The 21,889-nt window shown below is 43.7% G+C and overlaps 2 protein-coding genes across 3 annotated transcripts in view; one reads left to right on the plus strand and one right to left on the minus strand.

Moving 5' to 3' along the window:
* On the plus strand, positions 1 to 11,122 carry cgrrf1 (cell growth regulator with ring finger domain 1). The gene is made up of 6 exons (XM_061754094.1): positions 1 to 278; positions 2,651 to 2,787; positions 6,787 to 6,964; positions 8,674 to 8,821; positions 8,891 to 8,998; positions 9,557 to 11,122. Exons 1-6 carry the CDS (start codon positions 175 to 177, stop codon positions 9,890 to 9,892), a joined length of 1,011 nt encoding a protein of 336 aa, XP_061610078.1. The 5' UTR covers positions 1 to 174; the 3' UTR covers positions 9,893 to 11,122.
* psmc6 (proteasome 26S subunit, ATPase 6) overlaps positions 11,108 to 21,889 on the minus strand; it is a 20,264-nt gene continuing 9,482 nt past the window's right edge. For both annotated transcript variants that reach the window (XM_061754086.1, XM_061754085.1), the window contains exons 7-14: positions 18,687 to 18,774; positions 16,302 to 16,363; positions 15,373 to 15,496; positions 12,814 to 12,875; positions 11,870 to 11,990; positions 11,718 to 11,798; positions 11,542 to 11,613; positions 11,108 to 11,455 (exon numbers count right to left, since the gene is read on the minus strand). In XM_061754086.1, the coding sequence (XP_061610070.1) occupies positions 11,337 to 11,455; positions 11,542 to 11,613; positions 11,718 to 11,798; positions 11,870 to 11,990; positions 12,814 to 12,875; positions 15,373 to 15,496; positions 16,302 to 16,363; positions 18,687 to 18,774 (729 nt within the window). In that variant the 3' untranslated portion in view covers positions 11,108 to 11,336. The remainder of the gene's footprint in view (positions 11,456 to 11,541; positions 11,614 to 11,717; positions 11,799 to 11,869; positions 11,991 to 12,813; positions 12,876 to 15,372; positions 15,497 to 16,301; positions 16,364 to 18,686; positions 18,775 to 21,889) is intronic.

Genomic DNA, 21,889 nt, shown 5'->3' on the forward strand with positions numbered 1-21,889 from the left:
CCCATTACTCAGTAACAATTATTATAGTAATACGTTTAATGTAAATCTATTTCGTGCGCATTGTACGTCGAGAGCCACCGTAGTTTAAGCTTGCGCCTGTCATGGCCGTCGAGAGTTGTCATTTTGGAGTGTGTTTTTAGGAATTACTTGGTTCCATCGTAGAATTGATAGGAAATGGCAGGATGTTTCCTAGTCACATTGTACGAGTACTCGCCACTCTTCTATATTAGCGTAGTTTCTTTGTGTTTCGTTGTTACAGCCGCCATTGTCCTTGGCTGGTAAGTATTATTTTGCCGTGTTACTTCACTGGAAACAGAGCAACAGCTCTGGAACAAGTCTGTAATGTGTGGCTGGATCTCATTTCTCCGAATTACAATGTTCCGAACGCGTGAGTACCGAGCATCAAGGAGGTATCACAGACGAGCTAAAATCGAGGAAGCGCTGCTACTTCCTTTGCGTGAGTCTTTCGGCTGCTCGTAAAGAGGGCGCGAAACAGCTGGATTGAAATTTACATCATCGTTTTCATCATTTGTGCTGGAAGAGGATGTGGAGGGTCCGAGAGGATTTTGCACGCTCTTGTCTTAGTTCTGGCAGCGTGCAAGTCCTCAAGCGCGGGTAGGGGGTTACCGACAATCTTTTCAGCAGTTTGGATTGTCCGTTGCAGTCGGAGTTTGTCCTTTTTTGTAGCAGCACCAAACCAGACTGTGATGGAAGAACACAGGACCGAGTCGATGACCGCTGTGTAGAACTGCCTCAGCAGCTCCCGTGGCAGGCCGTGCTTCCTCAGAAGCCGCAGGAAGTACAAAGTACATCCTCTGCTGGGCGGTTCGGTTTTTAAGGACGGAGTTGATGTGGGTTGCCCACTTCAGGTCCTGAGAGACTGTAATTCCCAGGAACTCGAAGGTCTCGACGGTTAACACAAGGTAGTTGGACAACGTGAGGGGCAGCTGTGGCGAAGGATGCCTCCTGAAGTCCACGATCATCTCGAGAGTCTCGAGCGTGTTCAGCTCCGCAGCTCCGGCCGCTCCGCTTCCTGTCGATACGCAGACTCGTCACCGTCCTCGATGAGGCCGATGACAGCGGTGTCGTCCGCAAACTTCCGGAGTTTGACAGTCGGGTTCGCTGAGGTGCAGTCGTTGGTGTAGAGAGAGAAGAGCAGCGGAGAGAGGACACGACCTCGGGGCGCCCCGGTGCTGATGCTGCGTGCGGATGAGGTGGCCTCCCCCAGCCTCACCTGCCGTGTCCTGCCCGTCAGGAAGCTGGAAATCCGCTGGCAGATGGCAGGCGAGACGCTGAGCTGGAGATGCTCGGAGGAGAGGAGTTGGGGCATGATGGTGTCGAACGCTGAGCTGAAGTCCTTTCCCAAATTTCACCAATTTTCAAATGAAAAGCCCGAAATTCACCATCTTTACAAATTTCGCTAGTTTCCTTATTTCTCGACCGATTCGCACCGTTTCAACTTCTACGTGTTCAGCTCATTCTAGCCATCCCAGTCCCCAAATTTCACAAATGTTCAAAATTCAAATTCTTATACAAATGTTGCTAGTTTCCTTATTTCTCGACCGATTCGCACCGTTTCTACTTCTGCGTGTTCAGCTCGTTCTAGCCCCCCGTGTGAACCACTCCCGTTCCCCAAATTTCACAAATAATTGTATTCTTTTTTTTTTACAAATTTAGCTACAGATACACAGTTGACATAAAAAAAGAAGTAGAAGGCAGTCACGATCGCAAATTGTTAATATAACTCATTTGTCACAGTTTCAAGAATATATGCCTGAGAGTATTATTTTATTGTCTGCATGTGATTATACAGCATTTCTTTTGGAGAGATTTAAGCGAGAGTGAGCTCATCAGTGGTGCTTTGAGCTGGCAATTTTTGTGAGCAAACAGTCTGTGATGGAAGCGCCACATCCAAACGGTGCATTATTTTGTTATATTGGTTTAGTTTTACGACGACTTTCAATCGGAGTGTCAATAAACAACTTTAAGCAAGTGACGTTCACTTTATACTTATGAGCACCTTAGCAACCCCGTCGTGATCACATGGGCGCTGCTGGATTGAAGTGCTCGGAGCGCAGCCTGGAATGGACTGCTTGTATAAGAGTGGCTATATTTGAGAACCTTTATATCCAGCATATAATCCATCTGTCCGTCCAGCCATTTTCTGAGCCGCTTCTCCTAACCCTAACCGTGCCGGAGTCATCGGGCAGGAGGCGGGGTACACCCTGAACTGGTCGCCAGCCAATCGCAGGGCACATAGGAACAAACAACCATTCGCACTCACAGTCACGCCTACGGGCAATTTAGAGTCTCCAATGAATGCTTGTTTTTGGGATGTGGGAGGAAAGCGGAGTGCCCGGAGAAAAGCCACGCAGGCACGGGGAGAACGTGCAAACTCCACACAGGCGGGGCCGGGGATTGGACCCCGGTCCTCAGAACTGTGAGGCTGACGCTCTAACCGGTCGGCCACCGTGCCGCCGCATATAATCCAACAGTCGTTTTTTTTTGCTGATATTCAAATATCGAATCGGGACATCCCCACTTTAAATCCAGGTTAAGCCAAGATAACCAGTCACATCAAGACATTTAGAAAAAAAAAAAAATATATATATATATATATATATAGTTATTTTGCTTCAATGTCTTGCAGGTTTGGGTTTGATGTCCCAGTGATCTTGCGTGGCTCTGATGACGCACAGTCCATCCTACCAACTCCCGAAAAGAAAATGGTTCAGGTGACTAATCCTTTTTCCCTCGAGATGGGTTCAGGATTCGCATCTGTTGCAGGTAAGAAATATGGTACATAATCATAAAAAATACAGTGGAACCTCCATGTTGAGGCACAGTCTGTTCAAACGGCATGAAGGTTTACCTGCCATTTGTTTGGATTCGAAAACATTTCCATCGGTTTTCCACAGTCCAGAGGCAAAATGTTGCCCCATTGAGCCTTTACATACTGTACAATCAATTCTTGTTTTTAAAAAGTTTCCTGTAAACGGAATTGTTTTAAGAAATGTGTGTTGACACAAAAAACACTGAAACTTTACCCTTATGGTTGTTCTACGCAGTGGATTGAGGATATAGTGTTCTCCATCTCCACATGTTGCTGACGGTGGCAGTAGACGAGCACAAGATTTTGCTCTAAAAGCAATATCAAGCTGCAGCACAAATGCAACACGGTAATCCACCACTGTTGCTGTGAATGTTGGCCGTGTTCGCCCACTGTCACGCGAGTTCTCGGTCAACCATGTCATCATCTCAGGAAAGATGTGATTGAATGGAGTCAGACCCCCATGTAGTGGACAAACGGCATCATTCTGTAAAACTCCAACACTCAACAGCATTTACGTTTTTTTTTTGACTATATTGGCATTTAATCAGCAAACTTCGACTGATTATGATTATTTTGAAAAGGGCTGAAATCGACCGATAGATTAATCGGTCAGGCCCTAATACAAATACAGTGGTGCCTTGAGTTACAAGATTGTAATGTGACCGTAACTTAATGCAGCCCTATGGGGGGCACAAGCCAGTGCAAACTGTAGGCCGGTCCCAAGCCCGGATAAAGGCAGAGGGTTGCGTCAGGAAGGGCATCAGGCTTAAAACCTTGCCAAACAAATATGAGCGTTCATTCCATACCGGGTCGGTTAACAACGTCCGCCACACGGCGCCGGTGGAAATTCAGCTACTGTGGGTCGAAGACGAAGGCGAGGTGGAAAGTGGTTTTTTAGGAAGAAAGATAAGGAAAGCACAGAGCCTCGAACTGAATGTGGGGACTTTGAATGTTGGGACTATGACAGGAAAAGCTCGGGAGTTGCTTGACATGATGATTAGGAGAAAAGCTGATATATTGTGTGCCCAGGAGACCAGGTGGAAAGGCGGTAAGGCGAGAAGTTTAGGGGCAGGGTTGAAATTATTTGACCATGGCGTAGATGGGAAGAGAAATGGAGTCGGGGTTGGCTCAAGAATGTCTTGGAGGTGAAAAGAGTATCAGATCGAGTGATGAGGCTGAAACTTGAACTTGAGGGTGTTGTGTGTAATGTGATTAGTGGCTATGGCCCACAGGTGGGGTGTGACCGAGAGGTGAAAGAGAAATTCTGGAAGGAGCTAGACGAAGTAGTTCTGAGCATCCCAGACAGACAGAGAGTCGTAATTGGTGCAGATTGGAATGGACGTGTTGGTGAAGGAAATAGGGGGGATGAAGAAGTGATGGGTAAGTACGGCGTCCAGGAAAGGAACTTGGAGGGACAGATGGTGGTAGACTTTGCAACAAGGATGCAAATGGCTGTCGTGAACACTTTCTTCCAGAAGAGGCACGAACATAGGGTGACCTGCCCATGTGGTGATATCCTTTACACATTGATGTTGGTTTTTGCCACCTGTCCCAGCTTTTTTGGACTGTGTTGCAGCCATAAAATTTTAAGTTCATTATTATTTTCTAAAAACAATAAAGTTTATCAGTTTGAACATTGAATATCTTGTCTTTGTAGTGTATTCAATTAACTCGAGGTTGAACATGATATTCAAATCATTGTATTCTGTTTTTATTGATGTTTAACACAACGTCCCAACTTCATTGGAATTGGGGTTGTACAAGAGCGGAGGTACAAGCATGCAGGTGGATTACATCTTTTGCAGACGAGGTCATCTGAAGGAGGGTAAGGTAGTGGTGGGGGAGAGTGTGGCTAAACAGCAAAGGATGGTGGTGTGTAAGATCACTTTTGTGGTGGGGAGGAACATTAAGAAGACAAAGGCAGAGAAAAGAACCATGTGGTGGAAGTTGAGAAAGGAAGAGTGTTGTGCGGCTTTTCGAGTAAAGGTGAGACAGGCTCTTGGTGGAAAGGAGGAGCTTCCAGAAGATTGGTTCACTACAGCCAAGGTGATCAGAGAGACAGGCAGGAGAGTACTTGGTGTATCTTCTGGTTGGAAAGGGGAGAAGACTTGTTGGTGGAACCTCAAAGTACAAGAAATCATACAAGGAAAGAGGTTAGCTAAGAAGAAGTGGGACACTGAGAGGTCCGTAGAGAGGAGAAAGGAGGATACATGGAGATGCGACGTAGGGTGAAGGTAGAGGTGGCAAAGGCAGTTAGACCCGATGACATACCTGTTGAGGTATGGAAGCATCTAGGAGAGGTGGCTGTAAAGTTTTCGACCAGCTTGTTCAACAGAATTCTAGCGGGTGAGAAGATGCCTGAGGAATGGAGGAAAAGTGTGCTGGTGCCCATTTTTAAGAACAAATGTGATGTGCAGAGCTGTGGGAACTATAGAGGAATAAAGGTGATGAGCCACACAATGAAGTTATGGGAAAGAGTCGTGGAGGCTAGACTCCGGACAGAAGTGTGTATTTGCGAGCAACAATATTGTTTCATGCCTAGAAAGAGTACCACAGATGCATTATTTGCCGTGAGGATGTTGATGGAAAAGTACAGAGAAGGTCAGAAGGAGCTACATTGTGTCTTTGTAGATCTAGAGAAAGCCAATGACAGACTACCCAGAGAGGAACTGTGGTACTGCATGCGGAAGTCTGGAGTGGCAGAGAAGTATGTTAGAATAATCCAGGACATGTATGAGGGCAGCAGAACAGTGGTGAGGTGCGCTGTAGGTGTGGTGGGACTGCATCAGGGATCAACCCTATGCCCCTTCCTGTTTGCAGCGGCGATGGATAGGCTGACAGATGAGGTTAGACTGAGTCCCTCTGGACCATTATGTTCGCAGATGACATTGTGATCTGCAGTGAAAGCAGGGAGCAGGTGGAGGAACAGTTAGAAAGATGGAGGCATGCACTGGAAAGGAGAGGAATGAAGATTAGCCGAAGTAAAACAGAATATATGTGCATGAATGAGAGGGGTGGAGGGGGAAGAGTGAGGATGGAGGACTTTAAATACCTGGGGTCAACAGTCCAGAGCAATGGTGAGTGTGGTAAGGAAATAAAGAAACGGGTCCCAGCAGGTTGGAACGGGTGGACGAAAGTGTCAGGTGTGTTATGTGACAGAAGAGTCTCTGTTAGGATGAAGGGCAAAGTTTAGAAAACAGTGGTGAGGCCGGCCATGATGGACGGATTAGAGAAGGTTGCACTGAAGAGACAACAGGAGGCAGAGGTGGAGGTGGCGGATGTTGAGGTTCTCTCTTGCAGTGACCAGGTTGGATAGGATTAGAAATGAGCTCATCAGAGTGACAGCCAAGGTTAGATGTTTTGGAGACAAAGTTTGAGAGAGCAGACTTGGATGGTTTGGTCACGTCCAGAGGCGAGAGAGTGAGTATATTGGTAGAAGGGTGATGAGGATGGAGCTGCCAGGCAAGAGAGCGAGAGGAAGACCAAAGAGCAGGTTGATGGATGTCGTGAGGGAAGACATGAGGGCAGTTGGTGTTCGAGGAGGATGATGCAGGAGATAGGCTGACATGGAAAAGGATGACGCGCTGTGGCGATCCCTAACGGAACAAGTCGAAAGGAAAAGAAGTAGTAACGCGATCGAAACTTGAAACACTCAGATCTTAAATCATCTTTCTCCGTTGAAAGTTATAAAAATGCCATGAATCTGTTGCAGTCTCTTCTGGTGCATGTGCGTTGGCCACTCGGGGGGGGGGGGGGGGGGGGGGGGGGGGTAATACAGACATAGGCAAGATTTGCTCGATGAACTGAGCCCTTGTGAGATGACATCTTGCATGATGACAGTTCAGGGTTAATGGTTTAGTACGACCTTCAGGGCAACGTTAGCGATTCTACTCCAGTTGTGTCAGTATGTTTTTGCATTCCAGATCGTGATAAAAACCCTTAAAATTCTACAGATGGTGTGTGGTTGAAGCCATGTTGTTTGGAGCCCTGCGTCTTGAGCTGCTTCTGGGGTTGTGAGGTCAGCGTCCTACAGCGAGCGTTGCAGGCCCACCAGGGTGGCTCCGGGTTCAGTACCCCCCATCATTTCCAAGACGCGTTGCACCACTTCTATCATCACTGCCAGACCTTCTTGTATCCTTTCGAAAATACACTGCTGGGCCATAAAAAAGTTGCGAAGAACATTTCTAGCTTTGAGTCAGGTTTTATTTATGTCTGGATTTGCAGTCTTCATTTTCCAGAGGCTCACTACATGAATCCTGGCACTGCAATCTTGGAACGCAACAATTGAGTAGGATATAGTATTCAAGGAGTCATCTGATCTCTTTGGACCTTATATGAGGCTACTTCACCGAGAAATGAAGAGCCCCCAATTCCACCCCACCTCTTAAAATTGCCACTATGACAGCATCTTTTCATATGCTCACCAAACTACCCATATTTATCTGTCGTCCAATTGTAATTGATCTTAGCAAATTGAGGAGTAACAGATGAGTATCTTTACACAATATGTGAAATGTTTTCCAACTTGGTTGTTGAAGAAATGAGAAGGTACTCGGGTTTAAAAATTAATCACGAGGTAGAACATTGTCATGGATTGTCCAATGCTTAGTAAAATCCATGTATTGACATGTAATCTGATTTAGCTAAATACAAATGTTACTTAATACAGGGTGTTCGCAAAGTTTCAGTACAATTCAATGTAGCCCATGTATTCTATATTAAACATGTTTGTTGATAAGAATATAAGTGCAAAGTGACTTCCGGAATACCCCGTATAACCGAAATTTCTCGTGTATAATGCGCACCCCCAAAATTGACCTGAAAATTCTGGAAACCCCTTCAACCTATGTATAATTCGTTTTTACAATGCATGATTTTGCTTCTACCAATAACAAAACATGAAGTATTACCTGTATTTTCTTCGTTTTTTCAAAGAATTATTCTGAAGTTAAGGACTTTATTTGAATACATAATACTTGATTTTGATTTACTTGCTCTTATTTTGAAGAGCTTCCCTTAGAGATAGGGTGAGAAACTCGGTCATCCGGGAGGATCTCAGAGTAGAGCCACAGCTCCTTCACATCGAGAGGAGCCAGATGAGGTGGCTGGGGCATCTGATTCGGATGCCTCCCGGACGCCTCCCTGGTGAGGTGTTCCGGGCACGTCCCACCGGGAGGAGACCCCAGGGACGATCCAGGACACGCTGGAGAGACTACATCTTTCAGCTGGCCTGGGAACGCCTCGGGATCCCCCCGGAAGAGATGGATGAAGTGGCGTCTGGGCGTCCCTGCTAAAGCTACTCCCCCGCAACCCGACCTCGGTTAAGCGGTAGAAAATGGATGGATAGATGGATTATTTTGAAATTCACGGGCCTACTTTTATGGGTTAGGGTTAGGGCGGGAGCCTATCCTAGCTATCTTCGGACGAGTCCATCCTGAACTGGTCGCCGGCCAATCGCAGGGCACATGCAAACAAACAACCATTCACACTAACATTCATACCTACGGACAATTTAGAGTCTTCAATACCCTGCATCTTTTTGGGATGTGGGAGGAAACCGGAGTACCCGGAGAAAACCCACGCAGGCACAGGAAGAACATTGCAAACTCCACACAGGCGAGGCCGGGATTTGAACCCCGGTCCTCAGAACCGTGAGGCGTATGTGCTAACCAGTCGCTCACCGTACCGCCACATTTAATACTACGAGAGAAATAAATTCTCAATCAAATTTTGCTAGAGAATGACATTAATTTATTCATTATCTCATTTGAATGGAGGCACATATGAATTTTTTTGGTATAAACTCTTGATTGTTTGGCCCTTTGACGCGATTCTCCTAGTATCAGCAGTGAAGACAGAGAGGAACGCTATACTCGTATTCCGGCTGATCAGGGACTCACAGATTTTGGCCCATTGCCAAGACAATGCTATCCTCTCGTGGCTGTGTTGACCTTGGTGGAACAAGAAGCCCGAGACGCTTACAACATTGTGAGTTTTTCAAATATTATTTGCAGCTAAAATAGGGAGGTCAAAACCCTTCGTGTCATCTTCTTTCAGGTGGCCAGCGTCAGCGTTATTCATGTACCTGATAATAAACACAACCTGTCTGCAAGGATCCTCTTCCAGTACCTTCTCACCTCACAAGGGAACATGTACGAGTTAAAGGTATGTTTTTGAAGGTACCATATTTTGGCCACTGAGACCTCTGTAACATGGACTTAGTAAAAGTGTCAATTTCATTTATTTATACAAAAAAATACATTGGTTTTGTCATACACGAGTCCAGAAAAGGCCCCTCTGACAGCTACTTCAGTTTGAGCCAGTTTTGTAGCCGCTTTGTCCATATTTGGCGAGGACATCCCTCTTGCCTCTGATTTGTTGCCTCCATGTAGAAGACCCACTTGTGAGAGCACACGTGTTTATTATGTTGACAGCGCCGACTCAGGGGTGGAGAGGTAGGCGGAGATCTTCGCTGATGTCGTCGAGAATTTTGAGTCTGCAACGAGTTTAATTCATATTTGACGTTGACGTAGATACCATAGAGCCAATATTACATCCCAAATACTAGAAGTTGGTTTAGTAAAATGTCTTTTAAGATGGCAAGGTGACCACACTCTTGTACTTTCTTTTTTCCAGTTTTTCACAGCAGCTTATGTTTCAGTCTTTATCTTTAAACCTGTCCGAGTTCAATACAACTGAAATGTTGTCCGATCCCTCTTGCAGGCTCTCTTCATGTCAGCGAACGGTAGTGGAGAATCTGATCATCCTGATACTGACCCAGTTACCGGTCCCAGTGAGCCCGAGTGTGAGGAGGAAGAGGACCAACAGGTGGCAGCAGTTGTAGAGGGTGATGAGGAAGATGATCAATGCTGGTCCGAGGGGCAGGGCAGAGACTGCGTGGTGTGTCAGAATGCAGCCGTCAACCGGGTTTTGCTGCCCTGCAGACACGCTTGTGTTTGTGACAGTTGTGTGGCTCACTTCCAACACTGCCCCATATGTAGGGCTTTCATCCAGGAGTCCTTTGTGCTGACTCTTGGTCCAGCTGCATCTGAACAATGACGCCATTGGGCCAGTAACAGTTAGCCAACCCCACAGGAATCTGTGTCACACTATTAAGAGTAATATTGGAATTATTTTATACCATTTAGGTATTGGTTTTCTATGAAGAACATGCTGCTGCTCTGGCTTCATTGAGTTTTTAATTTGATTTCCCTGTTTTCACCTTTCCCTGTTGAATCTTACAACACAGAAGGCATGTGTGACATTAGCATCTTAAGCAACATTCAAATGATGTGACTCAAGGCTGTAATAATTTATATGATAAAACTGTACTTTTCCCACTGAGAAAGGGTTTCAGTTTATTGGGTGTGTATCGAGACAAGTTTTCCAATTTGTGAAGAATGTAAATATTTTGTGCTGGAGTTTATGCTCCTGTTGTTTTCGTTGAAGGTGCAAAATGAGGTGTGAAGGATTGTGTCAGCCCTGGGACTGACTACTGGCTGGCGTACACTTGTCACTTAGCTGAGATAGGCTCCAGTTTCCCAGTGTTCCTGAAGCGCTACAAAAGAAAAATGTCTCCTCCTTATGAATATATGAACAGTATGATGCATGTTCATTTTAGAACTTCACACTATTAACCACAGTCAAACCTTATTTGACTGGATGGTATTGTTTTCCTTTTATTAATTCTAGGTTGGGCGGCACGGTGGGCGACCGGTTAGAGCGTCAGCCTCACAGTTCTGAGGACCGGGGTTCAATCCCCGGCCCCGCCTGTGTGGAGTTTGCATGTTCTCCGCGTGCCTGCGTGGCTCACATCCCAAAGACATGCGTGGTAGGTTCACTGACAACTCTAAATTGCCCGTAGGTGTGAATGGTTGTTTGTTTGTATGTGCCCTGCGATTGGCTGGCAACCAGTTCAGGGCGTACCCCGCCTCCTGCCCGATGACCCGCGTGAGGAGAAGCGGCTCAGAAAATGGATGGCTAATTCTAGGTTGAATATCAATGGTTGCTGGTTGATTCATTACGTTGACATTGGTGATCAGGTCTCCTGATCATGAATGATTAGATTGACAAGATTACTGTTACAATCATTGACAGCTGTTAAATTCAAATATCCATGTTAATATGGAGGACTGGTAGTGAATGAGGTAAAACGTGTGTTGTATGCACTGTAGTTGAAAACCAATTTGTACTGAAAACTGGTTAGAGTACGTTTAAACCGTTTCAAATAAATCCTGTCACATGATTATAAAAGAAAATGTATTGAAAATAAAAGAGCTTTAAAGAGAACGGTTTATTGCCATATATGAAGGTCTTTTTTGAAATTTGTTTTATACAACTGTTGTGACCATTTTCAGTACTGGGTCCACTAAACAAGTAAAAGTCACTTTGGTAGATGACAGACTATCCAAATGCTGCACCCACAAACATGAATACATTTTTCTTCTGGCCATATGCATACAACACCAAATGAATGAAATTGTAATAATGAAAAGCTTAAGATCTATACAGGCTTGTAGTCCAGCTTGGACTCCAGCTTCTTCGAATCAGCCACCTTTCGCACCGCTTTCATGAAGTCCTCTTGGGTGACGTATTCTCTGTCGGAGCGGATGGCAAACAAACCTGCGCACACACGAAGCCCGCGTGGATCAAACTTCTGTTCCTAGAGTGGGCTATTTATTTATTGTAAGGAGACAAGTATGTCTAACCTGCTTCCGTGCAAACATTTCTTAAATCAGCTCCGTTGAAACCATCTGACAGCTTCACAATGGCTTCATAATCTGAACAGAAAGTCATCATCAACCGCGAAATTGATCGGCGTCCATCAAGGGACGAGACGTTGCCAGTATAAACCCAAACATTGGAAAAGGGATGTTTTGCGAACCTATTTCTCCATGCTTGGTGATGGGACTGGAGTGGATTTTGAGGATATCCAGACGAGCCTGTTCATTGGGCAGCTCAATATCTGAAGAGCGGGTAAAGGCATTACTGCCGATATTCGACTTGGCAAAAAATACATCCGTCAGGATATCTTACGGATTTTGCGGTCAAGTCGGCCGGGTCGCAGCAGGGCTGGGTCCAGAGTGTCGGGTCTGTTGGTTGCCATGATCATCTTGACTCTGTGAAGCGTGTCAAAGCCGTCCATCTGGTTGAGCAGCTGGCAAGCAACACAGACAGCACGTACCGTAATCATCTGTTCACATATTTTAGACTTCACACCGATTTTAAATCGGGCTGATCGGCTTTAATGTCATACATCACATTTATATCTGGCCCGCGAAAGCAAATCAAAATTGCTCATTGTGTTCTGGTGTAATAACATTTGAGATATTATTTTTTTTTTTTTTAGATAAAAAAAGGGCGGCACGGTGGGCGACTGGTTAGCACATTCGCCTCACAGTTTTGACGACCCGGATTCAAATCCGACCTTGCCTGTGTGGAGTTTGCATGTTCTCCCCGTTCCCTGTGTGGGTTTTCTCCGGGTACTCCGGTTTCCTCCCGCATCCCAAAAACATGCATGGTAGGTAAATTGCAGACTCTAAATTGTCCGTAGGTATGAATTGCGAGTGCGAATGGTTGTTTGCTTATATGTGCCCTGCGTTCGGGATGTACACCGCCTCCTGCCCGTAGTTAGCTGGGATAGGCTCCAGCATACTCACAACCCTAGCGAGGATAACCGGTGTAGAAAATGGATGGATGGATAATTTTAAAAAATAATTATCAAACGGCCTCACACACTATGTGAAGAGAGAGACCCTTTTTTCCTCACTGACATTGAATCAGACTAAACTACTGTTTTAGACTAATTGGGATTACCAAATGTATTTCTATTTTCTAAATCCCAGAATGAATGACAATTTTTCATTACATTTCATTTCAGTAATTCCCTTTCCATGTATTGACTGTCTATAGCAGTAGCGCAGCAACATTATGCAATAAACATCCTTGCAGCTCACACGATAAAAAGCCTTGAGGCTTACCTCCATCAAAGTCCTTTGGATCTCTCGGTCAGCAGAGGTTCCCTCCGAGAAACGCCGACCACCTACAGGGAACAACGTACAATAGTTAAAACTGGACTGTCAAGAGTAGTTTCTTTGCTTGAGAATGTCGAAAATTGATTGAAAGTGGCAGTTTTACAAATAGTCAGTGTTACCATTTATTTTCCCAATGGGTATGTAAAGCTAGCTACCCATGTCTCGTCAAGACTGATCATCAAATATCCCAAACTGGCAAAAAAAAAAAAAAAAAAAAAAAAAGCTGTATTGTATCATTCAGACAGTAAGTAGTTCATGATATTTGGACCATCTGATGTTGCTAAATGAAGTAACCAAAACATATGCACAGTATGACACAGTCCCGTTCTACACTAAACTACAACCACAATAATATGCAGTGTTCATCAGAAGTGGTAGTTATGTGCAAGGTGAAAACTGAGGGGGAAAAAATAATCATTTGGAAAATAAGTCTTTGGTCAATCTCAATACTTTGTTATATACCTTTTGTTGGCAATGACAGAGGTCTTCACAAGGTTTTCACACACTGTGGCTAGCATCTTGGCCCATTCCTCCATGCAGATCTCCTCTAGAGCAGTAATGTTTCGGAGCTGTCGCTGGGCAACACAGACTTTCAACTCCCTCCAAAGATTGTCTATGGGGTTGAGATCTGGAGACTGGCTAGGACACTCCAGGACCTTGAAATGCTTCTCACGAAGCTAGTACTCCGTTGCCCGGGAAGTCTGTTTGGGATCATTGTCACGCTGAAAGACCCAGACAGGTTTCTTCGATGCCCTTACTGACGGAAGGAGGTTTTCACTCAAAATCCCACGATACATGACCCCATTCATTCTTTCCTTTACACGGATCAGTCGCCCTGGTCCCTTTGCAAATAAACAGCCTCAAAGCATGATGTTTCCACCCCCATGCTTCACAGTAGGTATGGTGTTCTTTGGATGCACTCAGCATTCTTTCTCCTCCAAACACGACGAGTTGACTTTTTACCAAAAAGTTCTATTTTGCTTTCATCTGACTAGATGACATTCTTCCAATCCTCTTCTGGATCATCCAAATGCTCTCTAGCAAACTACAGACAGGTCTGGACATGTACTGGCTTAAGCAGTAGGACACATCTGGCACTGCAGGATTTGAGTCCCTGGCGGTGTAGTGTGTTACTGATGGTAGCCTTTGTTACTTTGGTCCCAGCTCTCTGCAGGTCCTTCACTAGGTCCCCCTGTGTGGTTCTGGGATTTTTGGTCACCGTTCCTGTGATCATTTTGACCCCACGGGGTGAGATCTTGCGTAGAGCCCCAGATCGAGGGAGATTATCAGTGGACTTGTATGTCTTCCATTTTTTTAGGTCAATTTTGGGGGTGCGCATTATACATGGGTGTGTATTATACACAAGAAATTATGGCATATGTATGTGTATATATACAGCTCTCTCTCTCTCTCTCTCAAAATGAGAGGGAAAAAAAAAAAAAGAAAAGAAAATTCCATTCTGATTTTTAAGGAATTTATTTGCAAATTATGGTGAATCACAAAAGTTTATCTCAATACTTACATGACCGTGTCCCTGCTTTTTTGGAACATGTTGCAGCTATAAAATTCTAAGTTAATGATTATTTGCTAAAAACAATCAAGTTTATCAGTTTGAACATTAAATATCTTGTCTTTGTAGTATATTCAATTAAATATAGGTTGAACATGATTTGCAAATCATTGTATTCTGTTTTTATTTAGGTTTAACACAACGTCCCAACTTCATTGAAATTGGGGTTGTATAACATGATTTAGATTAGATGAATATATGTTTACGCCTACAGTGCTGTGAAAAAGTATTGGCCCTATTCTCAAATTCTGATATTTTTGCCACTTTAAGATCATCAAACAAATAAAATATAACCCAACTTAACTCCTTTAGTGCCAAAGACGTTTAATACGTTTACATAAACCCATCTGTTTTGTTCCAAAGACACTAATACGGTTTCAGTTTTATTTTTTTTAAATAAAATTGTAAGAGAGGGTTTGGCGCAGCTCCACGAGCTTTTCGATATGACGTGGGCTAAATGCTTGTCCGCCCTCCTCCTCCCAATCCCGCATGCTTTCTCCTTTCTCTATGGCTCAGTCAACCTGCGTGCTGTCCATACATGGGCCTGCCCATTCGTAGGTAAAATATGTAATCTCCGCTACGTCACTTTAGACCGCCACCAAGTGATCCAGCGTCGGAATGTATAGGATAGTCACTAAATATATAAAAAAATAACATTGAAAAATATAGCAAGTTGTGTCAGAAGCTGATAGGCTTAATCAGCATTGTAGTGGCTTGGGTGAAAATTACTAATAAAAAAATAGTTATGGATTCTGGCTTTAATACCTCTTTTCTATTGGCTCTTATTAAAATGTGCAAGTGAAAATGTTTTAGCCAGTCTGTGTATGCAACATAAACCAATATCACCTGTGTTTAAGTGGTTTAAAAAAAAATAAAAAAATAAAAAATTTAAAGCAATAGCGGACAAAATACAAAATGAAATCAGCGTCTCTCACCTATGGCATCAATCTCATCCATGAAGATAATGCAAGGCTGATGGTCCCTGGCATAGTTGAACATCTCTCTGATGAGCCTGGCGCTCTCACCGATGTATTTGTCAACGATGGAGCTGGACACCACCTGCAGGTGTGTACACACCGGTAACATCGGGTAACTAGCTGAACGGCAGCAAGACATCTTCATATGACCACATCTATGGACACTCACTAGGGCTGGACAATATTAGAAAAATAAAAAAAGACATTGCGATTTTTTATTTATTTTTATGTTTTTTAAACATACAATATATATTGCGATGTGAAATAATACAGGATCGGTGTTGGGATAGTTCATTTGCTATGCAAAATAGTTCAAAGTTACAGGGTACAGAAGATGAGGACTTTGATGGATTTGTAGATGAGGATTGATCCAAAAATAACGTGAGTACATTGTCAAATACTTCAATAAAGGTACAACCGAACTCAGTTTTGCTCCCGCTGCCTTTTTAAAAACATTGTTTTAGCGTGCATGCATGCTACCGTATGTTTTAAGCTAGCGTATGTTTCAACATGCCTGCGCCCAATTTTACGGTGCGCCTTATGTATGGGTTAAATACAGAAATAGGCCCTGTAACTGAGACTGCGCCTTTTAAAACGGTGCACCCTGTGGTCGTGAAAATACTGTAGTTTAGTTCATAGTTGCCAATTCAAAATTTGGAACTAAGTTTACTGGTCCAAAAATGAACTAGTTATAATTTATTGTAACATGGGTGCTAATCTTATTAGCATGTCCAAAGAGGTGTCTCTGCCGGTCACTTTTAATATTAGTTGATTCCTTGTGTATGACAGTACACAACATTGCAGCGGACCCTACGATGCGACTATTGCGCACACGTACATTGCGATGACGATGCTCAAATAATATCTCTTGCAGCCCTAACACTCACCTTGAGGAAGTTACAGTCCAGCTGACTTGCAACCGCCCTGGCAAGAAGAGTCTTCCCAGTACCTGTGGAGTACAATGACTCAGCAAAATTAAAACAATGTCACAAAATACAGTCGAAAAGTAATGAGCCCAGTTTAATTTAACATACTAATAATTCTATTATTTCTTTTTTGAAATTTGTACGGCGTCTCCTTCTTTGAAGGCTTATCTTTTGTTTGTTTTGTTTTCCAATCAGTTGTTTTGAAAATGACGTCATTGTCGGATGCCCGTCAGAAGCAGAGCGCTGTTATTGAATTTCTTGCTTCTGAAGGGGAAAAAAGAAAACCACTAAATATTTTCAAAAGGTTGCCAAATGTGTACGGGGTTAATGTTATGTCATCAATGGTGACTGCGATCTTTTCTGATCAGTGCCTTGACCCTGGCACTATTCTCAGGATTAACCGCTGAAGTGGGTCTGCAACTCCTTTCCTTGCTACGGAGTCACTCAAAGCAGCCTGTCATTCTTCGTCTTTGATCCTGAACACTAACTTTTTGACATTGCTGTAGTCTATTGCGGCTTCCACATGCACATTTTGCAACCTTTTTTTGGAAAAGGTTTAGTGGTGGTTCCCCTTCCAAAGCAAGAAATTTAATCACAGCTCTTTGCTTCTGAAGGGCAGCCAACAATGAAGAGGACAGGCTGAAAGAAAACTTGAAAAATAATAATAATAAACCTTCAAACAAGTATTTAAACTACAAACTATGAACATTTCAGATTTTTTCTATGAGTAGTTGGTTAAATTAAACTGGAATAATTGACTGCCAATCTTGCAAAGACTTAAAGTGGGTACGGAAAGTATTCAGACCCCCCTCAATTCTTCACTCTTTGTTACATTGCAGCCATTTGCTAAAATCACTTAAGTTTGTGTTTTTTTCCTTATTAATGTACACACAGCACGCCATATTGACAGAAAAAAACAAAAAAAAAACTGAAATATCATACAGCCATCATTATTCAGACCAATTGGTCAGTATTTAGTAGAAGCGCCCTTTTGAGTCTTTTTGGGAATGATGCAACAAGTTTTTCACACCGGGATTTGGGGATCCTCTGCCATTCCTCCTTGCAGATCATCTCCAGTTCTGTTAGGTTGGATGTTGAACGTTGGTGGACAGCCATTTTCAGGTCTCTCCAGAGATGCCCAATTGGGTTCAAGTCAGGGCTCTGGCTGGGCCATTCAAGAACAGTCACTGAGTTGTTCTGAAGCCACTCCTTTGTTATTATAGCCGCGTGCTTATGGTCATTGTCTTGTAGGAAGGTAACTTTCTGCCCAGTCTGAGGTCCCAAGCACTCTGGAGAAGGTTTTCGTCCAGGATATCCCTGTACTTGGCCGCATTCATATTTCCTTCGATTGCAACCGGTCGTCCTGTCCCCACAGCATGATGCTGCCACCACCATGCCTCACTGTTGGGACTGTATTGGACAGGTGATGAGCAGTGCCTGGTTTTCTCCACACATGCCACTTAGAATTAAGGCCAACAATTTCTATCTAGGGAATGTTATTTCTCACCATCTTGGGAGTCCTTTCAGGTGTTTTTTTTTTTTTAGTAAACTCCATGTGGGCTTTCATGTGTCTTCCACTGAGGAGAGGCTTCTGCCATAAAGCCCAGACTGCAGTGATGGTTGACTTTCTAGAACTTTCTCCCATCTCCCGACTGCATCGCTGGAGTTCAGCGACAGTGATCTTTGGGTTCTTCTTTCCCTCTCTCACCAAGGCTCTTCTCCCCCGATTGCTCAGTTTGAGCTGACGGCCAGTTATAGAAAGGGTTGTGGTCGTCCCAAACGTCTTCCATTTAAGGATGATGGAGGCCACTGTGCTCTTAGGAACCTTAAGTGCCGCAGAAATGCTTTTGTAACCTTGGCCACATCTGTGCCTTGCCACAATTCTGTCTCTCAGCTCTTCAGGCAGTTCCTTTGAGCTCATGATTCTCATTTGCTCTGACATGCACTGTGAGCTGTAAGGTCTTGTATAGACAACACACCTGTCTATCAATAAGTCCAAGCAGTATATTCAAAGAGAGCTGGACTCCAATGAAGGTGTTGAACCATCTCAAGGATGGTCAGAAGAAATGGACAGCGCCCGAGTTCAATATATGAGTGTCACAGCAAAGGGTCGGAATACTGATGGCTGTGTGATATTTCAGCGTTTCTTTTTTAATAAATCTGTCAACAATTCCGTTTTTTTCTGTCAATATGGGGTGCTGTGTGTACATTAATGAAGGAAAGAAAATTAACTTAAAAGATTTTAGCAAATGGCTGCAATATAACTGAACATGTTAAGGGGATCTGAATACTTTCCGTATCCACTGTATAATAACTTAGTGAATGAAACATGATTTGACATTGAACCTGGAGGCCCATAGAGCAGGCAGCCTTTCGGCGGGATGATTCCAACTCTCTGGAAAAGCTCAGGGTTGGTCAGGGGCAGCTCAATCACCTGCCATAAAATCAAAACCTCAGTACAGTGACCACAATGTTGAAAAACTGCACTTCTAGTGATTTACTGAAATATAAGGAATTGTTTTATTCATAAAGCACTTTAAAAACGACAGCCATTACACAAATATATATACAGACCCTTCCCAAAAAAATTCAATATGGAAAGGTTTATTTCCATAATTCTATTTAAAAAGTTAAAATTTCATAAATTATAGATTCAGGGCCCACAATTTAAACAATTTCAAGTATTTGTGTATTTTTACACAATTTGGGCTTCCAGCTCATAAAACCCAAGAAATCAGGAATTCAAAAAATTTGAATACTGTGAAGAAATGCTTCTCTGTTTTTGTAGAAAAGAAAAAAAAGAAAAGAAATTAGGGCCACATTAAAATCAATCAAAATATGATACTTTCAAAACATGTTAATCCACAATAGTTGGTTGGGAATCCCTTTGCCTTGATGTGCCGTGGCATTGAAGCAAGCAGCCTCTGGCATTCCCTGGGAGTTATGGAAGCCCAGATTTCCTTGACGCTTGCTGTCAGTTCTTCTTTGTTTTTGGGTCTGGTGACCCTCATTTTTCTCTTGATAACACCCCATACATTCTCAATGTGGTTTAGATCCGGAGAGTTGGCTGGCCGGTCAAGGACTGTGATGGCATGAGCATCAAACCGGGTTTTGGTGCTTCTGGCGGTATGGGCAGGGGCCAGGTCCTGCTGGAAGATGAAATCTGCATCTCCATACAGATCCTCAGCAGAAGGAATCATCAAGTCCTCTAAAACATTCTGGTAGACTGTTGCGGTGACCTTGGATTTAAGAAAGCAGAGTTTACCTTGCAACCCCAAATCATGACTGACTGTGGATATTTCACACTGGACCTCAAGTAGCTTGTGTTCTGTTCACCAGTCTTCCTCCAAACCCTTGGACCTTGATTCACGAATGAAATGCATACTTTACTTTCATCGGAAAAGAGGACCTTGGACCACTGGCCAACAGTCCAGTTCTCCTTGGCGCAGTTGAGACACTTCCTACGTTGGCTCTGGCTCAGAAGCGGCTTGACCCGAGGAACCCGACAGTTGGAGCCCATCTCACAGATGAGTCTGAATGTGGTGGTTTTAGAAGCTGTGACTCCCACCTCATTCCACTCTTTCTGGATCTCTGCTAGATTCTTGAATCTTCTCTGTTTGCTAATCCGCTGAAGCCCACGGTCATCTCTTTTGCTGGTGCATCTTCTCCTGCGACATTTTGTCCTTCCAATAGACTTTCCATTGCTATGCTTGGAAACAGCACTCTGTGATCAGCCAGCCTCCTGAGCTATGAACCTTTGTGGCTTACCCATCCAGTGGAGGGTATCAATGATGGTCTTCTGGCCAGTTGTCAAGTCTCCAGTCTTCCCCATATTGAACACAACTAAGACAATTGAACCAAATTGAAGCAATTTAATGACACCTGGGGAAACCTGTGCAGGTGCTTTGAGTTTAGTAGATGATTAGTGTCTGCCACTCCGTTTAAAACATTTAGGGCCTGCAAAAATTTGGGCTGAATTATTCACAGTATTCTAATTCCTGATTTTGTCCGTTTTATGAGCTGGAAGCCCAAATAATGTAAAAATAAACAAATACTTGAAATTGTGGGCCCTGAATTTTTTAAAGTAACTTTTTGAAATGGAACACACACACACACACACACACACACACACACACACACACAGTGGGTACAGGAAGTTTTCAGACCCCCTTAGATTTTTCACTCTTTGTAATATTGCAGCCATTTGTTAAAATCATTTAAGTTATTTTTTTCCTCATTAATATACACACAGCACCCCATATTGACAGAAAAAAAACACGTTTAAATTTTTGCTTATTTATTAAAAAAAGAAAAACTGAAATATCACATAGCCTTGAGTATTCAGAACCTTTGCTGTGACACTTAACTCGGGTGCTGTCCTTTTCTTCTGATCACCCTTAAAATGGTTCTACACCTTCATTAGAGTCCAGCTGAGTTTGATTATACTGATTGGACTTGATAAGGAAAGCCACACCCCTGTCTATAGAAGACGTTACAGCTCACAGTGCATGTCAGAGCAAATGAGAATCATGAGCTCAAAGGAACTGCCTGAATAGCTGAGAGACAGAATTGTGGCAAGGCACAGATGTGGCCAAGGTTACAAAAACAATTCGGCTGGACTTAAGGGTCCTAAGAGCACAGTGGCCTCCATAATCCTGAAATGGAAGACATTTGGGACGATCAGAACCCTTCCAAGAGCTTGCCGTCCGGCCAAACTGAGCAATTGGGGGAGAAGAGCTCCAGAGATGCAGTCGGGAGATGGGAGAAAGTTCTAGAAAGTCAACCATCACTGCAGCCCTCCACCAGTCTGGGCTTTATGGCAGAGTGGCCTCTCCTCAGCGCAAGACACATGAAAGCCCGCATGGAGTTTGCTAAAAAACAAAAAACAAAAAAAAAACACCTGAAGGTCTCCAAGATGGTGAGAAATAAGATTCTCTGGTCTGATGAGACCAAAAACGAAATTGTTGGCCTTAATTCTAAGTGGCATGTGTGGAGAAAACCAGGCACTGCTCATCACCTGTCCAATACAGCATCATGCTGTGGGGGTGTTTTTTAGCTGCATGGACAGGGAGACTGGTTCCAATCGAAGAAAAGATGAATGCGGCCAAGTACCTGGATATCCCGGACGAAACCCTTCTCCGGAGTGCTCAGAACCTCAGATTGGGCCGAAGGTTCACCTTCAAAAAAGACAATGACCCTAAGCGCACAGCTAAAATACCGAAGGAGTGGCTTCAGAGCAACTCCTTGACCGTTTTTGAATGGCCCAGCCAGAGCCCTGACTTAAACCCAATTGAGCATCTCTGGAAAGACCTGAAAATGGCTGCCCACCAACGTTCACCATCCAACCTGACAGAACTGGAGAGGATCAGCAAGGAGGAATGGCAGAGGATCCCCAAATCCAGGTGTGAAAAACTTGTTGCATCATTCCCAAAAAGACTCATGGCTGTATGAGCTCAAAAGGGTGCTTCGACTAAATACTGAGCAAAGGCTCGGAATACTTATGGCTGTGTGATATTTCAGTTTTTCTTTTTTAATAAATCTGTAAAAAT

This window comes from Phyllopteryx taeniolatus, chromosome 18 (assembly GCF_024500385.1).
Source record: "Phyllopteryx taeniolatus isolate TA_2022b chromosome 18, UOR_Ptae_1.2, whole genome shotgun sequence".
Classification (NCBI taxonomy): Eukaryota; Metazoa; Chordata; class Actinopteri; order Syngnathiformes; family Syngnathidae; genus Phyllopteryx; species Phyllopteryx taeniolatus.